Source organism: Ornithodoros turicata, chromosome 4 (genome assembly GCF_037126465.1).
Source record: "Ornithodoros turicata isolate Travis chromosome 4, ASM3712646v1, whole genome shotgun sequence".
Classification (NCBI taxonomy): Eukaryota; Metazoa; Arthropoda; class Arachnida; order Ixodida; family Argasidae; genus Ornithodoros; species Ornithodoros turicata.
In genome coordinates, this window is record NC_088204.1 from 36,927,482 (window position 1) to 36,940,091 (window position 12,610).

Genomic DNA, 12,610 nt, shown 5'->3' on the forward strand with positions numbered 1-12,610 from the left:
TCCTTCTGACAGTGTTAACTATTATTTATTTAATTAGTGCTTTCCTGGATGGTTCGGTGTGCCCTCCTGTTGTGCTCTTCAATCGAAAAGACTCGTATTTAATAGCATTGAAATGATTTGAGCATGGAATAATCAATTATTGACATGTATGATTCTTTTATGTTGATTTACAACATGAAGATGGAGGTCACATAGAAGAAGCTGAGACTTGCTATGGTAGAAATTTTAATTTTAATTATTATTGTATGAACTAAGAATCCCTTCCTTAAGTGATTGTCTTCCCGCTCGAGTTATCGAATCTATCCATTTGATATTAAATTGATTTAGCTGCAGATATTACAATATCATAAAATTTGTAGTGTGTGTGTGTGTAGGATGTGAATGTGGCGTGCAGAAATTGTTCGTTTCAAGTTTACACCTCTCTATGCTGATTGCTAGTACTTTAGATTAATAAAATATTTTCATTTGTAAAAACGTGTATGTCCGTTGCTTGCATGTCTGGGCGCGAGAAGGAAAGTACGCTATGTTAAGGGGAAGCATGGGGAGATGAAACACTCTTCCATGGAGTGGACTTCCTCACTCAGGATGGATTGTATGTGGAACTGGGCCGGAAAGGGAATAAGATGGGCGGGCAATAACATTTTGGTTGGTGGTTATGTACTTTGCATGTTCATGCATGCTCGAATGTGAGAAGGAAAGCCCTCTGTACGCGGCGCGCGACTGCGAAACCCGCGGGGCGGTCTTGGCGCGCGCTCCTCCTTGGCGCAAAGTATCTTGCTCCAAATATCTCCCTATCTGGAGCGGAGGGTACCGATGGTCGGAACTCTCTTTGGTTACCAGTATCTTCCTACGTCTACTACTTGTATGATGTCATAGGTTAAAGATGGCTTTCCCGTAACACAAATAAATGAATCGAAAAGTTCCGCTAAACCTACAAACGTACACTTAGAACAACACTAAGCATTCGTAGAAGTGGGCTTGACCGTAATACACGGAAGTGTTAGATGAAGCTAACTTTCAAATGGTGACGCCTACCAAAGGAACATTTTTCACGCTAGAAATCGGACCTGCATGCAAGCGTCCACAAATCCAAACCCGACGTGTTTTGTTTACTTCACCAGCAAGACGCGGCGCGGTCGGGAGCAAGTCGGGAGCGGTCGCGCGATTGCCGTAGTTCGCGCGTGTGCGGATCAAGTCCTTGGTTTGCACTTTCGCAAGCCCGGTTTACGGGTTTTATCGGGTTAAACCCGAAGTATTTTGATGTAAATCGGGGGGTAAAAACGGGCTTTATCGCGTTTTACCCGAAAACTGACAGCCCTATGTATACACCAAGAACTTCCAATACGCTCCTACCCCAAGAACACAGACGGTCCCCAGGACGTCCTCACAGTGTCATCGTGTCCTCATCCATCGATGTGTATTCCCAGAATGTACTGAGGATGACACTCGCGGATTGTTCGTGAAGGGTCATTCAGGTACATCCTGTGCCAGTCCCGGTAGGTAGCTGTCGGGATGATATACTACCTTGTTCAATTTACCTGCTAAGGTTCTCCAAACATTGACTGAGACTTTCTTTTTTTTTTTTTTTGCTTTCGTGGTCGATCCCAGGGGCTGAGTGTCATTCATCAGAAGAGAGGGCGGTTTTGCGTAAAATTTCTTTCCCTCCAAAAAGTGCTCTGTCCATGATACCTGGAGCGTTTGCCGCGGAAAAGAGAGAAAAGCGCGATTCTGTATAACACTGATTTTGACTTTTGAAAGTCCTACCTGAATGTCTCAACCCACAAGCAGTAAGAAACATAGACTTCGTATTGCTTGAGAGTTGACACTTCAAGCAATTCGTCACTTCAGTATTGTGTGTTTGCTAAATTTAATTAAACTTCGATAGCTCACCCTTCGTTTCGTGTCGGAGGCGAGCAGGACTATCGAACCTACGGAGGATTGCACAACAAGCAGTAAATAGTGTCTGATTTTTCTTCGGAAGGGAATTCCAGTACCTTTCGAAGTGGGTTTGTCGGTCTTTGTGCTCCAGGCAAGACTTCTCTTCTTTTTTTTTTTTTTTCGCCATCTAGATTTCTGTCTTCTTTTTAAATCGCCGCGCTCATTTCCGCTATGGAAAGTACTACACTTTATGCTATGGTTTGTCAGTATGAATTAACAGTAATCAATCAGTGAAACAGAGGTTGTCAAGACTCCGTATGATTTCTGACGAAAAAAATGAGGTGCAATAAAACCATGCTTGAATATGTCCCTGCTGTGTCATCACACACTCCTACATCGGCCCTTGATGACCTCCTAGGGGCAATCACAAGGATATCGTGAGGACGTCTGTGAGTTACGTTTTAACACATGGGGGATACCCTGAGAACCGATTTCGCCCTCCGACGGACGTCCTGTCTGTCCCTGTATGATGACTGTCGGATATCCCAAGGACGACAGTGTGCTCTTAGGGTAGAGTACAAAAGAGCGAAACATTTTAGTGACGGGGATGGACATACGCCTCAGCAACTCACACTCCCTGCAGTAACTTGAAAGCACCTGGCTTTACAGGAGAGACATCCCTTCCTATCAAGCATTGTGTTTTTTACTTGACCTGCAGCATTTCCGTTGTCATTAGAGGCACCTGCTACGCTTTAGCCCGTATGCAACGTCCGACCCGATTGTAGCGCATGCGTATTAGTTTGTAGCAGCAGCGTCATAATCATCACCAGCACCGCCATCGGTTACGCGCAGCACTGCGCGTGACCCGAGCTTTCGTTTTCGGTTCATCGCCATTAACCGTCATTAAACCCATCAACCTCAGTAGAGCCTGGTCGCCTCATTTCTCGCTCTACAACTGGTGACCCGGACGTGATGTCTTAGCGTTCCACCATCATGAACGGTGACCAGCACTCCACCAGCTCTTCGCCTCCCAGCCGGCCACCGCCACTTCCACCGCTCGAGGCTTCTGTGGCACCGCTCCGCCTGCCGCCTTTCTCCATCTCCGATCCTCAGCTGTGGTTCGCACAGGCGGAGGTTCTCTTCGACGGACGCCGCGTCACTTCTCAAGCCCCTCCACCGGTGGACGTTGCAATCAATGCCATCAGCACGTCGCTCCAGCAACTCCAGACTACGGTGGCGGCCCTGGTGAACCGGGTGGACGCCATTCCCCCGCCGCGACCACGTTCCCCTCGGCGCCCGTTTTGCCGTCGCTGCTCGCCATCCCGTCAACGGTCTCCTTCGCCCTCTCAGCACCACTTCTGCTGGTATCATCGAAAGTTCGGCGATGCCGCAAGGAACTGCCAGGCCCCTTGCTCGTGGCCGGGAAACGCTCCCCCCAACCATTAACGGCTGGCATGGCTGGGGGCGACAACAGCCGGCTCTTCCGGATCACGGACCGCGTGTCCGGCTGTCGCTTCCTGGTGGACACCGGGGCTGACGTGAGCGTCGTTCCACCAACCCCCGCAGAAAAACGACACCGACAACCAGACTTGGCTTTGCAGGCCGTCAACAAGTCCACCATCTCAACTTACGGTCAACGCTCCGTCACCCTTGACCTCGGCCTGCGCAGAGTATTTCGTTGGGTTTTTACCATCGCCGACCTCCCCTTCGCAATCCTTGGCGCCGACTTCCTCCACCATTTCGACCTTCTTGTGGATATTAGACGCCAGCGCCTCGTCGACAACACTACTTCTTTGTACGTTTATGGAGCTCCAGCGCATATAGCCGCCATTAGTCCCACCATACGGCTACCGTTGCCCACTGCTTTCGCCGACATTGTCACGGAGTTCCCCGCTGTCCTGCGCCAATCTCACGCCTCTTGCCCACCTCGCCACAGCGTCACTCACCACATCGTGACACGGGGCCCCCCTGTCTTCGCTCGCCCCAGACGGCTGGCTCCAGAGCGCCTCGTCATTGCCAAGAGGGAATTTGAGCACATGCTCGAACTGGGGATCATTCGGCCTTCCTCCAGCCCGTGGTCTTCCGCTCTCCACATGGTGCCCAAAGCAACACCTGGTGATTGGCGCCCATGTGGGGACTACCGTGCACTCAACATCGTCACGGTACCGGACAGATACCCGCTTCCCCATATTCAGGACTTCACCGCGAATCTTGACGGAGCGACCATCTTCTCCAAGATAGACCTCATCAAAGCCTATCACCAAATTCCCGTCCATCCCCCTGACATCCCGAAGACTGCTATAACCACCCCTTTTGGCCTCTTTGAATACGTGCGGATGCCCTTTGGCCTGCGTAATGCTGCGCAGACATTCCAACGATTCATCAACGAAGTGCTCCGCGGCCTGGACTTCGCATTCGCATACATGGATGACATCCTCGTCGCAAGTCCATCTCCGGAGGCTCATCGCGCCCATCTGCGCGCCCTGTTCTCGCGCCTGGAGGACTACGGAGTCTCCATCAATGCCGCGAAGTGCGAGTTTGGCGTTACCACCCTTACCTTCCTGGGACACACCATCACCCCGCAAGGCATCCGGCCACTCGCATCCAAGGTCCAGGCCATCCGAGACTTTCCTGCCCCCACTTCTCGCAGAGGACTTCGCTCATTCCTTGGCCTCGTGACTTTCTACCGACGTTTTGTGCCTCGCTGTGCTGCCTTGCTCCAGCCTCTCTACGCAGCTCTCGGCGCTGACCATCCGAAAGAGGCCCGTGCTGCCCCTCTGGAGTGGACACCGGCAGCAGAACGCGCGTTCGTAGAAGTCAAGCAGGCCCTGGCAGATGCTGTGCTGCTCCACCATCCTCGTCCTGACGCCAAGACAGCGTTGTTCGTCGACGCCTCCACTGCTGCTGTCGGCGCGGTCTTGCAACAGCGTCAGGATGGCAACTGGAAACCTCTCGGTTTCTTTTCCCAGCGCCTCTCGCCAGCAGAAACACGCTACAGCACCTTCGGGCGTGAGCTCCTCGCCGCCTACCTGGCATGCAGACACTACCGCCATTTTCTCGAGGGCCGCCCGTTTGTGCTGTACACCGACCACAAGCCTCTCATGTTCGCCCTGCGATCGCCCTCCCTCAACCACTCGCCTCGTGAAACCCGCCACATGTGCTACCTCTTGGAGTTCACGACCGATGTGCGACACGTCGCAGGCGAAGACAATGCCGCTGCCGACGCACTCTCGCGGCCGGACGTCAATGCTCTCCATCCGCCCCCCGCGGTCGATTTGGACGGCATCGCCCAGGCGCAACACGCTGATCAAGATCTCGCCAATCTTCGTTCCTCCCCCGCCTCATCCACCACTTTTCGGGAGATCTCGCTCCCCGGTTCGACGGCAAGTCTATGGTGCGACACCTCTACTGGTACCCCGCGCCCTTTCGTTCCCCTGGCCTTCCGCCGGCATGTTTTCAACGCCCTCCACTCGCTGTCCCACCCTGGCGTGCGCGGCACGCAAAAGATCGTCGCAGAGCGCTACATATGGCCTCGCATGAATGCCGACGTCCGTGACTGGGCGCGGGCCTGCCTGGCCTGCCAGCGGTCCAAAATCTACCGCCACACCATCTCGCCTCCATCGCGGTTCCTTCCGCCAGATGCACGTTTCGACCAGGTCCACATCGACTTGGTCGGCCCGCTTCCTCCGGCCAAAGGCTACCGCTACCTGCTCTCGTGCATCGACCGCTTTACCCGCTGGCCGGAGGTAACGCCGATTCCTGACATCACGGCAGAGACGGTGGCCCACGCATTCCTCTTCTCCTGGGTTTCCCGATTCGGCGTCCCGTCCACTGTAACCACGGACAGAGGACGCCAGTTTGAATCGGCCCTCTTCCGTCACCTGTGCAGCGCCCTCGGAACCCATCACATCCGAACCACGGCCTACCATCCGGCTGCCAACGGCCTGGTCGAGCGCCTTCATCGGCAGCTCAAGGCGTCCCTCCGCGCCACTGACCACGGCGACACAACCTGGCCCGAGCGTCTACCCTTCGTCCTGCTTGGCCTTCGCGCCGCGATCCGCCAGGATGACTGCAGCGCGGCCCACATGGTCTACGGCTGCCCGCTCCGCCTTCCCGGATCATTCTTCAGCCCATCGGCCCCGCTCGTGCACGACCCTTCCTCCTACATCGACCGTCTCCGCCAGCTCTTCCGGGACCTCAAGCCCACGCCTACCCGCTCCGGTCCCGCAACACGCGTGTTCGTGAGCCCCGACCTTAATCAAGCCACCCACGTCTTCGTCCGCCGGGACTCTGTGCGCTCCAGCTTGCAGCCTCCCTATGACGGCCCCTACAAGGTCATCTCGCGAGCCGCGAAGTTTTTTCGCCTCGATCTTCCGCGGGGACCTGACACTGTGGCCATCGACAGGCTCAAGCCCGCATTCCTGGAGTCTGCACCTCTGGTATCGCCCGACCAGCCCTCCCTACGTCCGTGCTCAGCTCCTGTCTCCAGCATTCCTCCCCCTCCACGTCGAGTGCATTGGGCGCCGCAGCTCGCACACTACGAGCCGCCCGCCGCCTCGGGTCCGGCTCCTGCACTCCTTGGCCTCGGCGCCCGACCTTTCCGCCAACCTCGGCCCTCCTCGCCAGCCTTGTCATCCGCCACGGGGGGGAGCCCTGTAGCAGCAGCGTCATAATCATCACCAGCACCGCCATCGGTTACGCGCAGCACTGCGCGTGACCCGAGCTTTCGTTTTCGGTTCATCGCCATTAACCGTCATTAAACCCATCAACCTCAGTAGAGCCTGGTCGCCTCATTTCTCGCTCTACAAGTTGTAGGACGCGTGTTTTTGCTTCATCGACCACGCTCTTAGTCGGTTCGACCAATTGGCATGGCCATGGCCGTTCCAGCGACACAACTACCGGCAGGGTGTACTTTAAAGGGCTGGTGTGCATACTTTTAGCAATTTCGTCTATGTCGCGCTGGGAACACAGCGAAGCGTCCTGAGCTGACTGATTACTTGGTGATATGGTTCCAGCGACACAACTACCGGCAGGGTGCACTTTAAAGGGCTGGTGTGCATACTTTTAGCAATTTCGTCTATGTCGCGCTGGGAACACAGCGAAGCGTCCTGAGCTGACTGATTACTTGGTGATATCGTTCCAGCGACACAACTACCGGCAGGGTGCACTTTAAAGGGCTGGTGTGCATACTTTTAGCAATTTCGTCTATGTCGCGCTGGGAACACAGCGAAGCGTCCTCAGCTGACTGATTACTTGGTGATATGCTTGGTTCCAGCAACACAGATACCGGCAGGGTGCACTTTAAAGGGCTAGTGTGCACACTTTTAGCAATTTCGTCTATGTCGCGCTAGGAACACAGCGAAGCGTCCTAAGCTGACTGATTACTTGGTGATATGGTTCCAGCAACACAGCTACCGGCAGGGTGCACTTTAAAGGGCTAGTGTGCACACTTTTAGCAATTTCGTCTATGTCGCGCTGGGAACACAGCGAAGCGTCCTAAGCTGACCGATTACTTAGTGATATGGTTCCAGCAACACAGCTACCGGCAGGGTGCACTTTAAAGGGCTAGTGTGCACACTTTCAACAATTTCGTCTATGTCGCGCTAGGAACACAGCGAAGCGTCCTAAGCTGACTGATTACTTGGTGATATGGTTCCAGCAACACAACTACCGGCAGGGTGCACTTTAAAGGGCTAGTGTGCACACTTTCAACAATTTCGTCTATGTCGCGCTGCGAACACAGCGAAGCGTCCTAAGCTGACCGATTACTTAGTGATATGGTTCCAGCAACACAGCTACCGGCAGGGTGCACTTTAAAGGGCTAGTGTGCACACTTTTAGCAATTTCGTCTATGACGCGCTGGGAACACAGCGAAGCGTCCTAAGCTGACTGATTACTTGGTGATATGGTTCCAGCAACACAACTACCGGCAGGGTGCACTTTAAAGGGCTAGTGTGCACACTTTCAACAATTTCGTCTATGTCGCGCTGCGAACACAGCGAAGCGTCCTAAGCTGACCGATTACTTAGTGATATGGTTCCAGCAACACAACTACCGGCAGGGTGCACTTTAAAGGGCTGATGTGCACACTTTTAGCAATGTCGTCTATGTCGCGCTAGGAACACAGCGAAGCGTCCTAAGCTGACCGATTACTTAGTGATATGGTTCCAGCAACACAACTACCGGCAGGGTGCACTTTAAAGGGCTGATGTGCACACTTTTAGCAATTTCGTCTATGTCGCGCTAGGAACACAGCGAAGCGTCCTAAGCTGACTGATTACTTGGTGATATGGTTCAGCAACACAGCTACCAGCAGGGTGCACTTTAAAGGGCTAGTATGCACACTTTTAGCAATTTCGTCTATGTCGCGCTGGGAACACAGCGAAGCGTCCTAAGCTGACCGATTACTTTGTGATATGGTTCCAGCAACACAGCTACCGGCAGGGTGCACTTTAAAGGGCTGGTGTGCACACTTTTAGCAATTTCGTCTATGTCACGCTAGGAACACAGCGAAGCGTCCTAAGCTGACTGATTACTTGGTGATATGGTTCCAGCAACACGACTACCGACAGGGTGCACTTTAAAGGGCTGGTGTGCAAGTTTTTGGCAATTTGGTCTACGTTGTGTTGGGAACACACTCAATATCATCAAGTAATCAGTCAGCTCATGACGCTTCGCTGTGTTCCCAGCGCGACATAGACGAAATTGCTAAAAATGTGCACACCAGCCCTTTAAAGTGCACCCTGTCGTGCAACGGTCGGCGGTGATTGATAATATCTCTCGGTGAAGTATTCGAAGGTTTGTGTCCTGACGTTGACTTAAAGCGAGCGTCTAGCTTCTTCGTGACTCATTCGGTGGAACCTTCTGCAAGAGACTGTCAGGCGTTGCCCTTCTTCTTCACATAACCCTGAACTCCGCGCTGGTGAGCTAAACGGCCACACACTTCAATGACGTTGGTAGGTACACGACAGATCAAAAAGACTGCTGTGACTGGGTATTAGCGAATAGGTCGGAGAGACGCCCGACAGCAAACGCCTCGGAAGTAATCTCGCTTTGAATGGCGCACTGGCCCGTACGTCGCTTCCCTCTTGTATACGTACGACAAAAGATTGCACAGAAGCGCCGGATATTGTTCTCGTGATCGCAGTCTTATTTTGTCGGACAACATATATGCTTTGTTTTTCAGAAAACGTTATATAAACAACGCCACAAACGTCACACTAGAGTGGGTGTGGTCCGCAGTTGCAGCGCTCTGGCCTGTCAAGCGATTTTGCAAATGAATTGCGACGCGGTGAAACAACTTCGGGCATAAATATTTCGTAGGAATGCTTTTCACACACTGCTTTATAAGGTGACAGCAGTTTTTGGCCATGTTGAACACCACTTTAATGCTCCTTTAAGAGACATTTGAGCAGCGTAGACCGCGCTAATGTGACATGTAACTGAAATACGTGTGGCGTCCAAAATTAACCATTTTCCTGAGCCCTTTAGTTATCGATGTAGGCCTAGCATGACGAGACATCGCCAAAGGCTCCGGCCGTTGTCGTGATTCTCAGAGTCCCAGTGAGGGCAACTGACGGGGGGAGTAGTTTTGCAGGACCCCTTCCTGTGCTCTACCCAAATCGTTTCCGTTCGTGTTTTCAGTGATTGCTTTTCCACTGGTTGTTTCCTCTTTCCACGCCGCATACTAAATTTAGGATATTCATACTTTTCATACGCTCGCCCTAGGCTTATGTATTACATATTGTAGATTCACTGACTCCAATATCGGACCAATAGCTTATGGTACCTGCTCGTTTTGGACGGACATTGATACGATGATGGTGCTGTGCCGGGGTATGCTACAAAACATTTCTCTTACGGCCGTATGTCTTAAGATGTACAGTATGCACTTGAAAAAAATGACTGGCAAGCGGTAAATACGAGAGAGATGCGTTAGCATTAACCGCCTTTTCTTGTTCACTTGGCTTCCGGGTATCCACTTCCGGTTTAAACCCAACTTGCGGTTGTACACTTGCAGGCTAAATCCGACTTCCGGTTGTCCACATACCATCTATACTTGACTTCCGGTATGCATTTCCGGTTCAACTCCACTACCGGATCTCCACTTCCGGTCTAACAGGAAGTCCGGTTGTCCACCTCCAGTCAGTGGTTGAATCCCGCTTTGACACCCTCAATGTTTGTAAGTCCATTTAATTAACCCTTAATTAGCCTCAATTAGGTTCAATTACCATGTAATTACCCTTTAATTACCTTAGGTAACCACAGGCTATACGAGGTAAGCTTGAATTGCTTTAATTACCTTTAATTACGTTTACTTGCTTGAATTACTCCCAATTTCCCATTAATTGACGTGAATTACATTTCATTACATTTAACTACCTTCGGTAATCTTTATAGTATCATCTTAATTACGTATATCTTACATTCATTGCCTTTCAAATCACCTTTTTTGTTTTAATTGACTTTAATTGACTGCTTCAATTTTAAATCACTTGCCTCCATTTACATTTACCCCCCTGTATCCCCTTTGCACGACCACTTACACCGCTGTCTAGGCTTCACCATCTCACACGCGGGCACACATATACATACAGCTGTTTCTACTTTGACACTCCTAACCCTAACCCATTAAAAGTGATGTATTCCGCTGTGCTTGTGACCATGACATTGTCCACTGTCATTCATTCATTCATGGATTGACCATTACCTGTTGTTTCTCCGGGTTCATCGACATCAGATGTGATGGCGTCTGTAGTGACTGTGCTTCCGGTGTCCGCCACCGTTGCACTCGTTGCACTGCGACTAGTGGAACTCAGGGATGTACCTGCAACATGGAACCATATGTTGGAGGACACCATGAATGTTACAAAATGGATGGGTTCAGACATACACCTTGTGCTACGAAAATAACCGGTCACGTGATTTATTTATACGGCGGTTTATTTTTTTTTTTCTTCGGCGGTTAGTGAGTTCTTGCAGCTGGGTTATTCCACTTGAAACGAACACATCGTGTGGCTCGACCATCAGCGATCTTGTTAGTTTTTTATTGGTTGACACCGTAGAGAAGCCCCCCCCCCCCCCCACCAACGCCAACGCGCACAAAATATTTTCGTCGAATTCGGACCGGTATATGCAGACGTCTTACGGATGTCCAATGGATATCTCGAAAATGACGCTGGACTTGCTCAGTAGGTGGCATGGACGTTCTGTTGACATTACAGCTGGGGATTTTTCATGCTGACGCGCAATGGCATTTTCTGGTTCAGAAGCTACATGCACGGGCATGCACATCGCACCTCTGCTTAAATGAACAAGCATTTTATCATCTCTGCCCCCCAAATCATTCACGTTTTCAAACGCCGCTCGATCGATCGACATAAACAGCCATCTATCTGAACATTGGAAAAACAACCTATTTAAACAAAAATGACTTTTAACCCTTGGCCCCCTCCATCTCCTGATTCTTTGCTGAAGTCAGCTATTATGAACTCCTCAAGTATATGTTACCTTCATCATTATGAACGGTTAATCTATTTCGTTATTGTTCGCGTTGCCCGCGCAAGCACTAGTAGAGCCGAAGTAATGGCAGCTGCCAGAAAATCCAAGCCAATTCGGTAGCGATGGTTTTGGCGGCTGTAGGGGTTTGTTCGGTACTTTGGGTTTTTGGATGTTTGGTGCAGAAATCACCTCATGCGCGATGTCCTGTCCATGCGCCTGAAAGTAAGATGAAGCCGCCCACCGTCACTGTAAATATATTTCACTTCGGTTTGTTTGCAACGGTAATGTTGTAATTTAGGCGCTTTTGGAAGAAGTTCGTGTTTAGGGCGGGTTTGCGGTTAGGCCTGACAGTCGTGCGTTCCTAAAAATTTGTACTTTTGAAGTCCAAAATGCCAAAATACAAAAGAACGATGTGTGCGTGAAAAGGCTGCAGAAGCTCGTGTTGCGATTGACTTGTTAACTGATACGACAGAAGGCACACTACCTCGTGTGCCCATATATACCCGCACCAGGTAGTGAAGCGGAGGTAGTCCACCGCAGCGACCAAGAGACAGTCGGCCAAGTAGTCACGAACGCATTCCAAATTTGTATTCTGATGGGGGTACTGTAGCATACGTTAGTGGAGGTAACGAAAGCATGTCTGACAGTTCCTCGGATACATCAAGCGCTAGCGGAAATGAACTAGACATATCTCATCTTATGGCGGAGTTGGCGAGAATGGGTCGTTACTGAAACCATTAGGCAGACGTCACTGACGAGTCTTCTAAATATACTTGGACGTTACGAACGCCTCAGCACCCTGCCCATGTATGCGTACTCCATTGGATGCTCGGACACTCTTGCAGAAATAGCTCGAAAAATATTACTCATATGCCCCCTGGCAAGGTCTACCATTTCGGCTTATTTCAATCTCTCCAGCACATTCTGGATCGATTAAGTCCCAGAGCATATTTTGCTGACATTTAACGCTGATGGCCTCCCTCTCACAAAAAGCACAAAAAAGGTGGTCAATCCTGTGAAAAATGAAGTCCCTGCCACATGTCTCACCATTTCTAGTTGGCACGTACTGTGCAAGCGGAAAGCCTTTTAGCCAAATGAGTATTTGAGGAAATCTATTGATGAGCTCGCGTGTCTCATCGAGGAAGGTATTTCTGTAAAGGGATCAGTAGTCACTCCCGGACTGACATGCTATGATTTGTGATGTCCATGCACGTCCCTACATATACGGAAC

The 12,610-nt window shown here is 51.0% G+C and overlaps 1 protein-coding gene across 1 annotated transcript in view; it reads right to left on the minus strand.

Moving 5' to 3' along the window:
* The window catches only part of LOC135393004 (uncharacterized), a 204,616-nt gene that overhangs the window by 156,419 nt on the left and 35,587 nt on the right, over positions 1-12,610 (minus strand). The window contains exon 2 of the mRNA XM_064623605.1: positions 10,589-10,705. Coding sequence (XP_064479675.1) covers positions 10,589-10,705 — 117 coding nt within the window. The remainder of the gene's footprint in view (positions 1-10,588; positions 10,706-12,610) is intronic.